Source organism: Octopus bimaculoides, chromosome 25 (genome assembly GCF_046866305.1).
Source record: "Octopus bimaculoides isolate indiv1 chromosome 25, ASM4686630v1, whole genome shotgun sequence".
In the NCBI taxonomy this organism is placed as follows: domain Eukaryota; kingdom Metazoa; phylum Mollusca; class Cephalopoda; order Octopoda; family Octopodidae; genus Octopus; species Octopus bimaculoides.
The window spans coordinates 19,263,466-19,283,248 of record NC_142952.1 but is presented as its reverse complement, the minus strand read 5'-3'; the positions used below and the strand labels follow the sequence as shown (position 1 = coordinate 19,283,248).

The window sequence follows — 19,783 nt, the reverse complement described above, 5'->3', positions numbered from 1 at the left end:
ACACAATATCTTATGCAGAAATAAATGTATTTTAAAAAATTAAGAAATATGAACTCGATTATGGCTGGGAGATAACAGTTTACTCAAAGTAGTCACCTGCAGCTTCCACCTTGGCTTCAAGATGGCTCCAGAACCTGGCACATGCATTTTCCACTGTATCCATGGGAAGATCTTCAAACACCTCCTTGATCATGGCCAGAAGCTTGGTCTTCATTTTGCAGGCAGAGTTTGACCTGGTGTCTTTCTCAACTGTGCCCCACACATAGTAAATCATGGATTACACTTGGAGGAATTAGGAGGCCAGAAACTGGGGCTAGTGAAATTGTAGAAATTCTCCAACAACCACTTCTTGACTTTTCCAGAGGTATGTACAGTAAGGAGCCAAATCCTGCTGCCACACATATGGCCTTCTAGCAGAAGAGTAAAAATAGTCATATAACATTAACCAACTGGGTTGCTAGGGCAACATAGAAGACTTGACTTTGATGTAACTTGCATATAGAGGGAGGAAATAAAGATCCACTGGAGAAGATTCTTGTAGCCTTTCAATCATTAAACAAAAAATAAAGCTCTTTAGTTATTTTTGAAGGAAATAATGAATTGGGGAAAACTTACCTAAGATGACTCGTGCTGCAACAATAACAGCAATTGAAGATGCAAAACCAATTAAACTGTATCCAAATGCTGTAAAGAACATACAAACAATCAGTGAAAGTCTTCTTCCAGTAACATCGCTCCATTTCCCCTGAAATATGAAATATCGATTTAAGTTCAATGAATAGAAGGCCAAATTTTGTAACAGACAATCATAGTTGGTTGATTAGTCATTAAATCAAAAACTAAAAAAATAAAAGCTGAAAAGTTAGAGATATGTTTGCTGTCATGAGAATAGACAATGGCTCCTGAACAAAGATGCAGCATATGTTGGCACTGACAGAGGAAGTGAAGAAAAATTGAAAAGTCATTCCTCAGGATTTGGTGCCTCATACACAAAATGAAATATGACTGCGAAGAGGAGCAATATATATTGTAATGCAGATTTTTTAAACTCATGCCAACAAGGAGAAAATTGACAGTAAAATATTGATGAGAGGCACAGGTATGGCAATGTAGTTAAGAAGTTTGCTTCCCAACCACATGATTTAGGGTTCAGTTCCACTGTATGGAACCTTGAGTAAATCTCTTCTATGATAGCCCTGGGCAGATTAAATCTTTGTGAGTGGATATGGGAGACACAAACTGTACATACATACATGTAAATACATAATACATACATATATGTACATACATACATGTATGTATGTGTTTGTCCACCACCACTGCTTGACAACCAATTTTGGGCTGTTTGCATCTCCATAACTTAGTGGTTCAGCAAAAAAGACAAACAACATGAGTACCGGGTTTAAAAAATAAATATTGGGGTTGATTCATTTGACTACAAATTCTTGAAGGTGGTGCCCCAGCATGGCCACAGTTCAATTTTTATTCAAATGAATCAATCCCAACACTTATTTTCTTTTTTAAGCCTGGTACTTATTCTATCAGTCTCTTTTGCCAAACTGTTAAGTTATGGGGACGTAAACACATCAACACCAGTTGTCAAGTGGTGGCAGGGGACAAACAGACACAAAAACACACACATGACAGGCTTCTTTCAGTTTCTGTTTCATAAGGCTTTGGTTGGCCCAAAGCTATAGTAGAAGACACTTGCCCAAGGTGTCACGCAGTGGGACTGAACCTGGAAACATGTGGTTGGGAAGCAAACTTCTTACCACACAGCCACACCTGCAGGTAAAAATGAAAGAATCTGTTGAGAGAGAGAGAGAGGGAGAGAGAGAGAGAGAAAGGGAGGGAGGGAGAGAGAGAGAGAGAGTAATTTTGTTTGAAACAAGTAAAAATATGTAATTACTACTTACAACAATTGGACTTGAGAACAGTTGTAAAGCACCATAGACGGATCCTAGAAATGACCAATGTAATTAAAACATCAATATAATTAGTAAATAAAGATTTATATAAATACCAGTTTCAAATTTTGGCACAAGGCCAGCAAGTTTGGTGGAGAAGGGGTATGTTGATTACATTATCCCCAGTGCTCAACAGGTAGTTATTTTATCAACCCTAAAAGGATGAATGGCAAAATCAACCCCAGCGGAATTTGAACTCAGAACGTAAAGATGGACAAAATGCTGCTAAGCATTTTGCCCAGCGTGCTAATGATTCTGCCAGCACACCACCTTAAGATTCATATAAATAATGATATCATAAATGGTTAATGTTGTCATTGTTTTTCAGTCAACATGGATTTACTCTTTTTACTCTTTTACTTGTTACAGTCATTTGACTGCGGCCATGCTGGAGCACCACTTTTAGTCAAGCAAATTGACTCCAGGACTTATTCTTTGTAAGCCTAGTACTTATTCTATCAGTCTATTTTGCCAAACAGCTAAGTTATGGGGACGTAAACACACCACCATTGGTTGTCAAGCGATGTTGGTGGGGACAAACACAGACACACAAACATACACACAAACATACACACACACACACACACACACACACACACACACACACACATATATATATACATACATATATACGACGGGCTTCTTTCAGTTTCCATCTACCAAATCCACTCATGAGGCTTTGGTCGGCCCGAGGCTATAGTAGAAGACACTTGCCCAAGGTGCCACACAGTGGGACTGAACCTGGAACCATGTGGTTCGTAAGCAAACTACTTACCACACAGCCACTCATACGCCTGGATTGAAAATTTCTGTAATTAAAGGTGTTCCGTTTGTGACCATTCCAACTTCTATTTCAGTCATCATCATCATCATTTAACATCCACTTTTCCATAATTGCATGTGTTGAACAGAGTTTAACTGAAGCATATTTTCTGAGTGGATGACCTCCCTGTTGCCAACCTTCACCCATTTCCAGTCAAGGTAATATTTCCCCATGACCAAACAGGTTTTCCACAGAATATTGGAAATGAATGACATTACTTCTATGAAAGTGACAATCATTTTACAACTACCATGTGATGTTAACACAAGGAAACACAAACATATGCACAGACACATACATTAATAGGGCCCACACACATATACATACATATATACAGATATATATGATGGATATTTTGTTCATCTTCCCGTTCTCAGTTCAAATTCTGCCAATGATGACTTTACCTTTCATTCTTTTAGGGTCAATGAAATAAGCACCAGTCGAGTACTAGATTCGATGTAATTGACTTAGCCCCTCCCCTGCACAACTTAGCCCCTCCCCTGCACAACTTAGCCCCTCCCCTGCACAACTTAGCCCCTCCTCTGCACAACTTAGCCCCTCCCCTGCACAATTTGTCTTTAGTAAGACATCTATCTTTATACTTCTATTATACTTTAAGCTCTCAACTGGCACAAAGCCACCTCCCTCAGTTTTACTCCCTCCCCAAAGAGGTCTTTGTCTGGTAAGTTACTTGCTGACCCCACTGGTGCTGGTTCTATGTAAAAAGCACCAGTGCTGGTGCCACATAAAAAGCACTCAGTACACTCTGGAAAGTGGTTGGCATTAGGATGGATACCTGGCTGAAGAAACCATACCAAAGCAGACAATGGAGCATGTTGTAGCTTGTTGGCATGCCCACTCCTGTCAAAGCATCCAACCCATGCCAGCATGGAAGACAGAAATTAAACGATGGTGATGACAGGTGGCAGCTCATTAATATTTAAAGTTTTCATCACTAAAGATGAGATGACTAAGTAAAAAAAAAAGAAGTCTATATTCATTTAGTAACAAAGTTTTTTAATGTATGTTTTTCTTTTGTGTGTGTGGTGGGGGGAGAGGGGCACTCTCTGATTGGTTTCAAATTTTGGCACAAGGCCAGTAATTTCAAGAGAGAGGTAATTCAAATACATCGACCATAGTGCTCAACTGGTACTTATTTTATCAAAGCTGACTTTTGGAAAATTTGAACCCAGAATGTAAAGATGGATGAAAAACCACTAAGCATTTTGCCCAGAGAGCTAACGATTCTGCCAGCTTGTTGCTTTAAATAATGGTTTCAAATTTTGGTACAAGGCCAGCAACTTTGGGGAAGCAGGTAAGTTGATTACATCAGTTCCAGTACTCAACTGGCACTTATTTTATTGGTCTCAAAAGGATGAAGTGAGAATGTAAACACGGACGAATGCCGCTAAGCATTTCGCCCGATATGCTAACAATTCTGCAAGTTTGTCACTCAAGGGGTAGTTTCTAATTGAAAAGAAAATTTGTCATTCTTACCTAGAGCTCCTACAACGGTTGACGAAGCCCCCATATCCCTCACATGCGGTCCTATCAATGGTAAGATCATGCTGACACCAAGTAAGTCCTGACAAAAAAAAAAAAAGAAAAAAGAAAGAAAGAAAGAAGAGAGCATTTTAGAGAATTGAGTTCTTACTCAATCAGTTGAGGACAAATGATTTATATGTTACTCAAAAAAATGAAAGGTAAACTCCATTCTGAAATTTTCATTTGAACCTAAAACATAGAAAGACAAAACTAAATATTGCTAACCATTTACTGAAGAATGACCTGAGGACACTGAACTTTAAGGAGATGACAAAAGACTGATATATCTGGTGCCTTGTGGTACTCAAGAAAACCTGTCCTCCACAGCAGAAATGTTAATCCCCCCCCCCCCCCGCTTGATGAAGAAGATTGGCCTGCAAGAGCCCTGTGCCATGTAAAAAGCACTTGTGCTGGTGCCACATTAAAAGCACCCAGCACATTCTGCAAAGTGGTTGGGATTAGGAAGGGCATCCAGCAGCAGAAACCAAGCCAAATCAGACTGGAACCTGGTGCAGCTCTCCTGCTTGCTAGCTCGGGTCAAACTGTCCAGCCAATGCCAGCTTGGAAAATAGACATTAAGGGATGATGATGATGATGGTTTATTCTTATTTTTTGCCATTTCTGCCAACTTAATACAAGCTGAACTGCTTAAATTCAGCAACTTTGGGACCTATCATAGCAAAATGATGGAAAACAGAAACTGACCCTTAGCACATTAACCACCAGTCTGTCACTAGAACTTATTGGTGATACTATATATTTCCACTTAGAACTTATTGGTGATACTATATATTTCCACTTAGAACTTATTGGTGATACTATATATTTCCACTTAGAACTTATTGGTGATACTATATATTTCCACTTAGAACTTATTGGTGATACTATATATTTCCACTTAGAACTTATTGGTGATACTATATATTTCCACTTAGAACTTATTGGTGATACTATATATTTCCACTTAGAACTTATTGGTGATACTATATATTTCCACTTAGAACTTATTGGTGATACTATATATTTCCACTTAGAACTTATTGGTGATACTATATATTTCCACTTAGAACTTATTGGTGATACTATATATTTCCACTTAGAACTTATTGGTGATACTATATACTTCCACTTAGAACTTATTGATGATACTATATATTTCCACTTATTTCTTATTTTTATTTTCCTAAAACTTTTGTTGCATTTTTGCAACCTTTTCAATAGTCTTGACTCTGTCAAGACAATTGAAAAGGTTGCAAAAATTTTACTGGTGAGTGTTAAATTATAAGGCACAAAAAGAAAATGATTCTCCCCAGACACAACAGAATATGCTTCAACACACGAACTCACATAAAGAATCTTGCAAACCAAACCCAAAAACGAAATACATATTTCCAATCACTCTACAATTTTGGGGGGGATTTTACAATATTTTGTAATTAAACTTTAAACTTTGCACTCATGTTATATAAATATCCTCAAAACCATGTCAAAGAAATAGAATAGAAAATCTTCTCAAATTATGAAAATGTACCACCAGAGGTGCATAAGGCACTTGTGTGATGTTTGGGATGGACCATTGGTGGTATATGTGGCAATTAACATGTTATGGGTAACTGTCTCATTTTCCAGGTATTGATGTCTTCTCAAAGCTAGAGCAAAACTTAAAACAACAAATAATACAACTAATGAAGCTTTTGAGCAAAGATCTGTTTGTCCCCTGTAATCATCATCATCATCATTGCCATTGTTTTAATGTCCACTTTTTCATGCTGCATGGGTCAGACAGAATTTGTTGAGACAGATTTTCTACAGTCAGGTGCCCTTCCTGTCACCAACCCTCACCTGTTTCCAAGTAAGGTAATATTTCCCAATGGTCTGACATGCTTTCACAGAAGACTGGAAATAAAAGACACTGCTAGTATAATGGTAACACTCTCTTATGATCACGTGATGTTAAGGCAGGGAGACAGACGCACATGCACATGTACACTTATATAAACAACTTCTTTCAGTTTCCATTTACCAAATCTATTCACAAGGCTTTGGTTTTGGTTGCCAAACCATAGAATGGGTTTAAGAGGTCTTATGTGTATATCGGGTTTTTATTAAAGCAAAGTCACGGATAAAAAGTAGATGATGCAACATCCATGTCTTTCTGATGAGTGTTAGAAGCATAAGTGAACTATTTATCCAGGAAATTGCATTTGAATTTTTTTTTAAAGTCCCTGAATACGACCTGGAGAATGCAGGAAGGTCAACAACCAAAATGCTGTGACTGTTAACAACCAGGTCGAAGACACTAGTTCTAGACATATTATGCATAACACTGTTCTACTAGTTTGCCTTTTCTAAATCCACTAACTAATGGTCTAACTCAGTGGTTCTCAACCAGAGCCCACGTGGCCCTTGTGGGGTCCATATAAGATTCTGTTGTTAAAATTTATCAGCAATAAATTGGTTGTACTTCTACAAGGCAAAAAATATTTTAGTAATTCTTTTTAATATAATTCCTAATAATATTTCATTATAAAAATATGATGGGACTTTTTTTAAACATCAAATGGCTATGAGGGTCCCATAGAATAAAATAGGAATCAAAGGGGTCCATTAGGCAAAAAATGCTTGGAAGCCACTGCCCTAACAAGAATTACAAGGTTGCAATGTTTAATTATAGAAGGACAAGTTAATTCATTTCTGAACATATCTATTTTCACTTGCCAACAATTATCTCTTATCTTTGACTTGTTTCAGTTATTAGACTGTGGTCATGTTGGAGCACTGCCCGGAAGAATTTTTAGTTGAATGAATCAACCCCAGTACTTACTTTTTGTAAGCCTGGTACTTATTCTATCGGTCTCTTTTTGCCGAATCCTCTAAGTTACGGGGACGTAAACACACTAGCACCGGTTGTCTAGCGGTGGTGGGGGACCGCCTTTTGGCTAAGATCAAAGTGTAGTGTGTGTGTATATATATATATATATATATACACACACACACACACGACGGGCTTCTTTAAGTTTCCGTCTACTTTGGTCGGCCCAAGACTAGAGTAGAAGATACTTACTCAAGGTTCCAGTTAGTGGAACTGAACCTGGAATCATGTGGTTGGGAAGCAAGCTTCTTACCATACAGCCACGCCTGTACATATATTTAGTAATTCTTCCATCCATTTCATCAATGATGACATCTCAGACTGAAATACGTTCAAGAGTTATCTCCCATACTTTACCCATTGACAACTATATTTTTCTTTACTTCGTCCCGTTTATTTCAAGTTAGTTGTTTTTAATGTTTCCTCTATTAAATATGCCCAACACTAGCTAAGTTAGGAGAAAAAAAATCGAACCTTCTCTCCATCCTCCTATAGGAAAATCGAACACTCCACCTTCTTACAGGGGGAAAAAAAACTAACTTTCCTACCGTTAATGGGAAAACTGACCACCCACAGAAAATGCCACTGAGAAAGAAATGGGTTGCTACGGCCAATACCAGTAGTGGCTTCTTTTGTATTCAAAAGAACGAAGTTTAAAATAAAAGAAAAAAGCATGTTGTAACAAGCATGCCTTTCCTATAGAGTTACCAGAAGTGAGATGGCAACAACTGGGAATTAAAACTTGAAGCTTAGTTTGAAAGCTTAAAACTTTGATTTGTGTTAGGTACCATTTTAGGTACCGTAAAGTAACGAAGAGAATGATTCCAGGGTTAGATACCTAATCTTGTTTAAAATCTCCACTTGAAATCCTATATTCATTTAATGCCCAATATTTTTGTGGCTGAGTTGTAAGTTTGCTATCCAACTACATGGTTCCAGGTTCAGTTCTACTGCGTGGCACGCGTATTCTACTATAGCCCCAAGCCAAACAAAGCCTTGCGAGTGGGTTTGGTAGGCGGAAACTGAAAGAATCCCGTCGTGTGTGTGTGTTTTTCCCCTACCGCCGGTGTTGACTTGTTTACGCCCCTATAACTTAGCGAGCGGTTCGGCAAGAGACTGATAGAAGAGTTACCAGGGTTATAAAAATAAATAACTATTCTAAAGTTATAGGATGGTAAAAGTTGGAGATACTTTGAGCATAGGTCTGCTTGTCCTATTAGGAGCTAAGCATCAAAGCAATGGACAACAAAGGTCTATGCTTATTCCTTGCCTTTCATCTTTTCGGGTCGATAAAATAAGTACCGGTTGAGCAATGGAGTTCAATGTAATAGACTAATCCCTTGTTCCTAAAAAAATTTAAGGCGGCGAGCAGACAGAGTCGATAGCACGCTGGGCATCGTCTTTCCGTTTTGAGTTCAAATTCCGTTGAGGTCGACTATGTCTTTCATCATTTCGGTGTCGATAAAATAAGTACCAGTTGAATACTGGGGTCGATGTAATCAACTATTCCGCACCCGACTCCTAAAAAATTTGCTGGCTTTGTGCAAAACATTGAAACCAATATTACTATATCTCTCATTCAGTCGGAACATTAAAAAAAATGACAATTCGATTCTGAGTGAGAGGCATTGTTTTGTTTCCAACAAACCACGAGAAATAATTATACGGAGGCAATACTTGCAATGTAAGCAGAAAATATTTCAATGGAGCAATCGATAAATAAGTAGTATGTACGTGGGAATGAAAGTAAGCTGGAAACGAGTGAAAAAGACATCTATTAAAAACATGTTTATCCTGTTCTTAAAAACGTTTAAAACTTAGCGCAATTTTTCAATTTACTGAAGTGGTAAACATGTACAAACGTACAATATCTGAACGCAATATGAAAGGAATTTTGGGAAAATTTTACTATTGTTATATAACTCTGATCAGCCCTGACAGAGAAGACTTACGATGAAAAAGCATTCCAGCTTCGACCATCCTGTCTTTCTCTCCAGATATACACCCTTACTCTTGAGACAGTAGGGTGTGATTTGATAGGAATTTAAACTGCTCTTTCTAACAGGCTGAACGACCGCATGAAGGCTTCCTTGTTGTCTTATCAAAATGCTTTCGGTTCTAAAGGTACACCTAAGTACACAACTATGACTTGTAATCATTACAACTTAACATACACACAATTCATGGTGGTTATTCCACCCCCACCCCTACATACAAATTCGTGATGGTTACTCCACCCTTTTCTCCATTATGAATATAATTTTAATAAATTTAAGGCATTTCTTTAGGCTCACTACAATTATATACGATGGTTCCTACATAACAAACAACTATGCAACATGCATACATGGAAAATTTCCTCGTTATAGTTACATACGTTTAATATTTACGTTACAAGCTGGTCGTTTCCTTATTAGCGATGTCTTATATTCTTCTATGGCACGAAAAAATGCCTCTGTTATATTTCCATTCACATCTAGTATGCTTTATGCAAATATTAAACCGACCTCAGTAATTGATTATTATTTTATTTTGTACCTTTCGGAAGGACGAAAGGTAAAGTTTACTACGACAGGAAGCGGACTCAGAACGCGAAAAGCATTTTGTGTCCGAAGCTCTAACGATTCTGTCATTCCACATACACAAACACGCACACCCTAAAAAGTTTTTTCTATTTTTTAATTAATCCCACACAACCAGACTACAGTTAAAGGAAGATCTAGAAGGATTTAGATGATATTGTCAAAAATATGTCCAAGCAAATCTAGCTGAATTTTGGATTAGATGTCCCTTGAAATTCCATACTTCATGGGAAAAGAAAACGAAACTTCTTTTTCCTTTATTATTATTATTATTATTAGCACGCTGGACAAAACACTTAGCGGTATTTCGACTGACTTTTTAAGTTCTGAGTTTAAATTCCACCGAGGTTGACTTTGCTTTGCAGCCTTTCAGGGTCGATAAAATAAGTACCAGTTGAATACTGGAATCGAGGTAATCGACTTGCTCACTCCCACCGAAATTGCTAGCCTTGTGCCAAAATTTGAAACCAGTATTATTATTATTAATATTAATATTAAGGTGGTGAGCTGAAAGAATCATTAACACGCCGGACTAAATGTTTAGTGGTATTTCGTCTGTCTACGTTTTGAATTCAAATACGGCCGAGGTAAATTAGCCCCTCCCCCAAATTTCAGGCTTTGTGCGTATAGTAGAAAGGATTATTTTAGTATTTCTGTGATTTATATAACAAATAACGGTCCTAAACATTGTCTCCTCTCTGTTCCGTACCATTCTTATTCTCCCATGAGGTATGGGAGACTGTTATTCCAAAATTCCACCGCAAATCCAACGCATGAAGGCTTCCTTAGAAGTTATTACATTTCTAAGATCTGTCACAAATTATTAGTTCGATTCTAGAATGACGAAAGGTTAACATTCAACCTTGGCACCATACAAACTTAAAATGTAGAGATGAGATCGAGTAAAATACATTTCTACTGAACTACTTCGGTAAAATGGATTGTTTCGTGAATAACCCCCACCTTACAGAGGCTAAAAAGTCAGCTTCTTTTATGCTTATTTATATAAACCGAGCTCTTATCTACTAATCTATGGGTCTTAATGAATTAATGATTTAAATAAACAATATGAACGTATGTTTGTAATCGTTAAGAGACGTGAAGTAAACAACAAAAAGAAGGAGCGGAGATAGGCAAGTGTTTATGAATTGTTATTCAACCCCAGGTCAGCTTTGACCCGCCTGACTTTTGATCAAAAGCATTCCAGCTTGTATATCGAGGATTATAATATCAAATGTGCCCTTCCCGTTTTAGAAAGTTATGATGTGATTTGAAGGAGTATGGTTGTTATTTCTAATAGATCAAGCGAACGTCTGGCTGTTATCTCTAGCAGGTCAAGCGACCACATGGTGGCTTCCTCATTGGCTTGTAAATAAAATACCAATTGGCTGTAGTTTATGTGAACAGAAAGATAAAGTAGTTAATAACTGCTATCAGCAGGCAAGATTACTTACCAAGAATCCCACGATATATATAGGAAGCATAGAGGTGTGTTGCGAGTAAACATCAGGTCGCTGTCTTAGTGCATGCATCTTTAGTCAATATAAATGTTTTGTTACACTGGCAGATGTAAGTTGTTACTATTTTTCTCTTTTACGTGGTTTTACGTTCAAACCATATTCAAGCACATGCTCGAAACACACAACATTATTGCTGATCAACGAGAATCCAGCCACGTCCTCTTCTCACAAGGGACAGAACTGAGATAAGTTTGGTGACAAACTTTTCACATTTTTTAACTCATTCATTCTTGTCTTCTCCCCATAGACTACCTGTTATGTAAATAATTTGGTGTCATCTGTGTAGATATTTTTCTATCGTTATAAGTTAAATTCTCGCAGGAAAAGGATTAACAAATTTGTTTGTATGATTTTCTTTCCATAAGACGAGAGAATTAATATATAAGAACTGAAAACTAGTTATGTTATGGGCATAACTACAGAAAGTTATGACCTTCCAAAGTCTGGGGGGTACAACTCTGTAGTTATGCCATGTTATCCAGGGTTATCTTGACACCATTATAGCTCGCTCCCCTCTCACGCTTTACTGGGACCTATAGTTATTTATTTACTGATAGCAAGTCTCAGCATATATGGATTAACACTGGAGTTCTTGATATGCGCGATCCCGGACAGCTGTCTGGTGTGCTCATTTCTTAAAACGGCACTAGTGTTATCTCCTTTCGGTAATCCTCCTTTCACGTAGGTAGCTACAATTATGATAGTGTTAAAAAACAAAACAAACCCTGATACGATGTGGGCTAAATGAATATGGACATTCTCTGATGTTATCAATATTGCTTGGCACTGCTGAAAGGAAAGGAAAGGTTCTGTTGGAAGGTGCCGAAAAAAGTGGTGAGATTCGGTCGCTAGCTGGTAATGAGAATGTCTCATAGAGCAAGCATTATGTAAAATATTGTGTATGAGATAAAGATATTTGGTTGATTAATCGAACTCCAATATATTAGCAGTAACAAAGGTGAAGAGCGAATGTGTGACGAAACGCAACATTTTCTCTGGCTAGGAACGCCAAAAGTTACATTGGACCCAGGAAATGAGAATATTTTCTGTGACATTGACTGTTCATAATAATTTTATTGACTCGGAAGGAGATAAAGAAAGTAACCTCCGTCCCCCCTCTCTCTCTTTGCCCCACTGATCTTTAAATTTTGAATATTAAGAATTAGAGTAACTGTCAAGGAACCACAATCTCCTGCTAAACTAAAAGCAACGAACTCATTCTACCAGTAAATTTTAACCCATTTTGAGTGGTGGTTCAAATACATAATTGTATGAAGAGGAGAAAGGAGATATAATGATTCACAATTTCATGACCAGACCTGCAAGTTTGCATAGTTGTACTGCAGTTCAGTGAGGTCCTCTATATGGTTGCTCAAACTAGTCGAAAATAGCAGCCAAGTAAATCTGGAGCTAAGCTTCAGGATCAGTTTTGAGGGTGCTGTTGGAGATGAAGGAATACTTGTGATGTATAGGATGAAAACCTTTATATGTACTGAGTTGTGAATTACACGAGAGTAGGTAGTTTCTGTGAATTGAAACAAGTTTTTGTCCCTTGAAATAGAAGAGGGGAATGATTAGGAAAGATGAAAATGGTTGGTGGGTCAGAAGAAAGAGAAAATATTAGACGACAGTTCCATTTAAGAGGCATGGCAGACTGGTGGAAGGTGATTGAAAAGTGAAGTCTCTCTTTGAGTGTGTATGTGCTGTGCATTTGAAATAAAAGCGAAGAGGTTTTATGTCAATGGCCTCGGTTTACTGGAGTTTGGAGTTGATTAACAATATAAGATTTATAGGCACTCTGTCAGTTACGATGAAAATGTCATGGTTTATTTCACCAGATTGGGAAAGTGAATCTAAGTGTTTACTCTATGGGATAGCAGTTCTAGTGTGTGTTGGGTAAAAACAGGACAGGTTGAGGTTCAGAGGTGAGTTTGGACCTATAAGAAAGGAATTCAGCAGTATGGGTACCACAACTATCTGCCAGGTCCTTCCCTAAAACCTCATGAAGTCCCTTGAACTTTGAGAGGGTTCCATTTTCTGGAATCCAAAAGTACTTTGGTTCTGTCTTGTTAAATTTCTCTTGAAGGCCCTGAGACAACTTGTCACTGATGTTTTTCTATTAATCAAAATAACAAATGAATGATTTTTAGAAGTAATGTTTGGAGACCATTTCTTAAAATAATTTTGGTTTTGACAAATAATTTATCTCAAGTTAAAACACATCAGGACATTGTACAGTCATTGTTCAGTCAAAACTTTATATCTCCATTCAACCATTAGTAACTAAAAATACAAAGTTTTTTTTTTCTCATTTGATCATTTTTTTTCCTTCATTGATTAATTAATGAATATTTTACAGAAAATAAAAGAATTCTCAGTGGAATTCTCATATGTGGGATGGCTGTGAAGACAACTTAGAAAATCAGGTAAATATCCTTATCTCTAACAGCACTCCCATAACTGATCCTGAAGTAACTGATCCAAATTTATTTGGTTGCTATTTTCGACTAGTTTGAACAACCTCATAGAGGACCTCAATGAACTGCAGATCAACTAAGCAAATTCACAGGTCTGGTCATGAAATTGTGAATCATTATATCTTTCTCCTCTTTTATCACACTCTGTCTTATACAATTATGTATATGAACCACCACTCAAAATAGGTTAAGAAATACTGGTAGAATGAGTTCATTGCTTTTAATTTAGCAGGAGATTGTGGTTCCTTGACAGTTACTCTAATTGAGTAAATACCCTTGTAAGATAGAAAAAAAGAAGCGGTCAGCAAACCTGTACAGAGAAATGAACTTTGTACCTCTCGAATGAATATTTGTTTATGGTTGATCTGTCATAAAACTTTGCAGCACTTCTGAAAACAACTGAGCCAATGAGGGAGCCTCTACATCAGTGATTCTCAACCATTTTTTATCTATGAACCCCTTGGGTTTCTATTTTATTCTGGTAGACCCCCGTAGCCATTCGATGTTTAAAAACTAGTTTTATAGATACTTCTTTCAAAATTCCTATTTTGTTTTCTTTCCCATATTTATTTGCATAAGTTTGCTATCGCACTCACTGAGAGAATATGTTTCAGAGGCCAGAAACATGTTAAGCTATGTAAAGAAAGCTATGAGGGTGGACTGAAAAGTTCATGGGTTGACTATGAAGGAGTGATGTCAGAACTGTCAAATCTCGCATGCATTGATTTCAGCTCTTCTTCTTAGCAATTGTATTGTTTCATTCCGGGTGAACTGACACTTGGCTGTTTAAAGAAGACTTCAAAAGTAACTAGTAGTAACTTCTTTTGAAAAATCAACAAAATTTGGCATTGTGGTGTTATCAAATACCTACAAAGAAAAGGTTTAGCTCCCCCACCCCACTCTAAGAACTTTCATGCTGACATGGTTGCTATATTAGGGGATGATGCTCCAGCTTTATCAACAGTGCAAAAGTGGGTGACTGAATTTAGGAGGGGGAAGGGAGAGTCTTGAAAATGACCCAAGGTCTGGATGTCCTGCAACTGCCAGCACCAAGGAAAACATTGATCATGTTCACCACATGGTGATGGATGACAGGCAAGTGACTATAAATCAAATAAGCCAATGCTATAGGTGCCACATAAAAGAAGCAATGTCCTAAAACCAAGATGCCATATAAAAAAAGCATTGGTGTGGGTGCTGGTACCATGTAAAAAGCATTGGTGTGGGTACTGGTACCATGTAAAAAGTATGTACTGGTGCCACATAAAAAGTATTGGTGCTGGTATCATGTAAAAAGCATTGGTGCTGGTGTCATGTAAAAAAGCACCCAGGATAAACTGTAAAGTGGTTGGCATTAAGAAGAGCATCAAGCTGCAGAAACCAAGCCAAAACACACTATGGAACCTATTGCAGCCCTTTACTGTGCCACTTTCAGTCAAACCGTCCAACCCATGCTAGCAAGGAAAATGGACACTGAATGATGATGATGATGATGATGATGATGATGATGATTAGCATATTTCATGAGAGAGTTGAGAATATTCTGCGCAATGAACTTGGGATGACAAAGTTTCTGATTAGTATGTGCTACATCTTTGATCACATCATGGCAAAATCTGTCATTGTTTGAGGAAGATCCAGCTGGTTTCCTTGAACAGTTCCTAACCTAGGATGAGTGTTGGCTTCATCACTTTGAGCCAAGGACAAAGAGACAATCCATGCAGTGGAAACATCCCTTCTCACTTGCTCCAAAGAAGGCTAAGGCCATTTCATTTGCAGGGAAGGTGATGGCCCCAGTTTTTTGGCATGCAAAAAGAAATGTGCTTATTAACTATTTTCAAAAGAGCCACACCATCAATGAAGAATACTGTGCCAACTTGCTGAGGCAGTTACAAAAGGCTATCAAAACCAAAAGCCCAGGAGAACTGATGAAAGGGGCCTTGTTTCATCAGGACAATGCTCCATCACACTAGTCCTTGCTTTTAATGGCTGTTGGGTGTAACTGTGACTTTGAACTGGTTGATCACCTTCCCTATTCTTCTGATTTGGCCCTGTTTGACTATTATCTGTTCCACAACATGGAAAAACACTTGGCTAGGAACCGATATCACAGCGATGATAATGTCCTATCTGCTGTTGATGACATTCTTTGACCAGCAGGATGAAAGCCTTTTCACCAATGGGATCTAAGCACTGCAACAGTATTGAAAGAAGTGTGTGAACCGCAAGGAGAACTATGTTGAAAACCAAACCTCATTTGGTCACATTCCATGAGTATCCTGATCAGACTATCAACTTTTAAGCTTGTAGTTGTTTCTTGCAATACATACATCTAAAGCAAAATACTACTGTAGATCCCTAATTCATCATTTTGTATGTGTGGACCCCTCGGGGTCAGATGGACCCTGGATGAGAACCACTGCTCTACATGATTATTTAACTTAAATAGTAGCCAAATCTCTTTCAGATCACACCCTTACTGAAAAAGGAAGGCTACATTAGTCAATGATGTAGCCATAGATGCATTGTTTATTTAAATCACAAGCCATGAGGTGTTAACAATAAGCTAAAACTTAAAGGATTTAAATCTCATACATCTGTGTGTTGAGACCATCACATCACAGATCAAAGAGCTTGGTTGGGAAAAAACTCGTATATAGAAGTGGCTGTGTGGTAAGTAGCTTGCTTACGAACCACATAGTTCCAGGTTCAGTCCCACTGCGTGACACCTTGGGCAAGTGTCTTCTACTATAGCCTTGGGCCGACCAAAACCTTGTGAGTGGATTTGGTAGACAGAAACTGAGAGAAGCCTGTCGTATATATGTATATATATATATATATATATATATATATATATATGTGTGCGTGTGTGTGTGTGTATATTTGTGTGTCTGTGTTTGTCCCCCCAACATCGCTTGACAATACTTTTATTTTTCAAAATTAAGATAAACGAAATTCTTTTTTAATCTAAAATATACTTTCCTTCATGTTCTACAACGCTCTTCCATCTACCTGGTAGACTTGCAAGGCCCCCTCTTTCAAAATTCACTTGTCCATGACAAAAAATACTCCTCCAGTACTGTTCTGACCTTGTCTACAGAATTTATATTTTTTCCATACAAATGATTTTGAAGACTGCAGAACAAATCTTAATCAGATGGGGCAATGTCTGGCGAATATGGTGGGTGGTCCATTGTTTCTCATTCAAACTGCTGCAGCTTTTGGAATGTCATCCTTGTTGTAGGTGGCCAAGCATTATCCTGCTGGAAGAACACCTTTCATCTTGAAACCAAAGATGGTCATTTTTCTTCTAGCACTGGTGTCGATGAATGGTTGAACGACCAAATCCAAGCTTCTCTGCTAGTTCCTCAACAGTTACAAAACCCACCAGGGTTTGCAGGATGTCCTCATCAAGCTCTACAGATCTTCCAGGACAATGCTCATCTAGTCTGTAGTTTCTGACTCGGAATTTCTGGAAGCACCATTGACACTGGCTTACACTTATTGTCCAATCCCCATATACTGCATTAATATTCCTCGCACTTTCCATTGCATCGTTGTCTTTATTGAACTCATAAAGCAAAATATGCTCCTTTGTCATTTCCATTATAGCTTTGAAAAAATAATTGTTAAAATCGAACTGCACTCTTCAAAATTTGCACTAAGAATAAGTACAAGGTAAAATTACTAACTGCTTTTACAGCAAGTTGATGCAGGTAGTTTATCTTATCCCCCTCCAACTTTTAGTTCATGCAGTTGAAAAAACTGCATTATTTATGGGATGACCCAATATATATATGTATGTATATATATATGTATATATATATATATATATATATATATATATATATATATATATAAATATATATATATATATATATGTTATCATTATCATCATCTCAAAGTATCCTTAATGCTCTCTTCCAAAAGCCATCCACATCTATCATCCCTACTGTCTTGTGTGTCCTTCATAGTAATGCAGTACATGCTCAAGTTTTCTGTATGTCTTTGGTTACTCCATAATTGATTCTAATTGTAGGAGAGATCTGATGGATTGTTCTGCTATAATCTTCATGAATGAGTTCACAATCTTTTCCATTATTTTCTGGCATTTTCTTAGTCGTTGGCCACCTCAGACATTCATTTTGGACAGATATTCAACCAGTCTTAAAATGTCTGTACTTCTCAAAACCCTATGTTTGATCCAAATAATGTTTGCCAAAAGCATGATGAGAAACTCAAAACTTGCCACTAATCTCAGAGATGTTCCATTAACATGCAGAGTGCATTGGGAAGACTTTCTTGAGAGGGCCAATGTTTTGGTCTTTGCACCACTAAATCCCAACCCTGCCTTGCAGCACTTGAAATGAAAGGAAGCAGGAAGGCGAATTGAATGCTAGAATTGCAGGTGCTGGAAGAGTAATGTGCCAGCTCCAGCAGTTGATCTTCAGAAGAGAAGAACGTTTGGTAAAAAACCCAAAGTTGCTATCTCTTCAATTTGGCATTTTTTCCTGGTCCTCAACTATGGTCATGAGTGTGGGGTAATGACTGAATGAATGTGATTGCAAATATAAGCAGTTGAAATGGGTGTGTAGTTCAGAGAGCAGGAGGTCTCTCGAGGTGGAGCTGCTACTTCTCTGCACTGATTAGAATGGCACAGGAAAGAATTGCAAGACAGATTCTTCAAACTGAGTCACCTTGTTGGAGACTCAGGAAGTAGACCAAGAATGAGATGATTGGATAATATCCACAGTCTTAGTTGGTCACACTTGGGAATCCAACCAGGAAGTGTAATGATGGTTGCTTTTGATAGGACCCTATAGAGGAGTTGCCTAAGGGCTCTACCCCCATGACCCTCCCAGGAATAACAGACAGAGAAAAAAAAGTGTCGAAGTATTTCAAAAGTCTAGAAGTAGAAAAAGTGTGATGAAATAATTACAAAAGTCTTAGAAGTAGATTTGCAAGGCTTTATGGAAAATTTGATGCAGTCATATTATTTAAATTTGTCAGCTATCATAAAAATGAATGAGCTGTTCTAACATGTTATTAGTAAGAACTATAATATTCTCTTATTAATTCTTTTCTATCAGAGTAAATAGCAGATAAAAATTTAAAACTCATATTTTGAATTGAGTACGAAAGTGCAGTACAGTGTTGAATGATGTTGATGGATGGATACTGTCAGTGCCTAAAAATATGTCTTGATCGTTGTGTAGCCATGATCAACAGATTAAATAGCAATCAGGACAAAGTTTGGATAAAAGCCTTCTTTTGAATTGGTTTACGACAGTTATAAAACGCTTATTAATTGAACATGTGAAGATGAACCACATTAGTTGACTGGTTCAGTAAGCAGGTTAGCAATGTATATACATTTCTGTTGAACAATACATGCAGTCCACAAACTTTTGGATAACATGTCATGCATACTGCTGCTATTGATTCAAACTGCTCCAGTTTAAGAAAAGACAAAAATTAGGTATTAAGAACACTTTCTGAGAAAGGGTTCAGCATTCTAATAAAGCAGAGTCTGATTCAACATTAAAAGTTAATGGACAACGACAATAAAAGGTAGTCAGAAAAGCATCCATTCCACCCACTATTTCTGGGAGCGTCGAGAGAGTAGAGTCCTCAGACATGTCCTGTAAGTTTACCGTCGTCAGTTCACCACAGGGAAAGTTCACCGTCATCGATTCTCCATTTCTTTTTCAATAAAATAGTTTTTAACTATTACTGTTGAGAAACTATAGATATATTTTCTCAGTAAACTTTTCTCGCAGTGAACTTTCTTCATGGTGACTTGATGGCAGTGAACTTACCTGTATTCATCCTCAGGTACCTTCTCCAGTCGGTACTATCAGAAGCAACTGTCATTAGATTTTCTGGCTGGTTCCCAAGTACAACTATCTAAGACTATGAATATTATCCAACCATCTCATTCTCAGTCTAGACTTGGGTCTCCTGCCAGAATATAAATTCTCTCAATTGCAATCAGGG

The 19,783-nt window shown here is 37.6% G+C and overlaps 1 protein-coding gene across 4 annotated transcripts in view; it reads right to left on the bottom strand.

Annotated features, from left to right (window-relative positions):
• The window catches only part of LOC106878645 (solute carrier family 67 member A2), a 17,186-nt gene extending 4,869 nt beyond the window's left edge, over positions 1-12,317 (bottom strand). Inside the window, exons 1-4 of one of the 4 annotated variants that reach the window (XM_014927924.3) lie at positions 11,244-12,317; positions 4,288-4,375; positions 1,917-1,960; positions 616-745 (exon numbers count right to left, since the gene is read on the bottom strand). In XM_014927924.3, the coding sequence (XP_014783410.1) occupies positions 616-745; positions 1,917-1,960; positions 4,288-4,375; positions 11,244-11,321 (340 nt within the window). In that variant the 5' untranslated portion in view covers positions 11,322-12,317. Of the gene's footprint in view, positions 1-96; positions 404-615; positions 746-1,916; positions 1,961-4,287; positions 4,376-9,159; positions 9,383-11,243 lie in introns of those variants that run through there. The other 3 variants (XM_052976177.2, XM_052976178.2, XM_014927926.3) reach the window with 3 other exon arrangements.
• Positions 12,318-19,783: the final 7,466 nt, after the last annotated feature.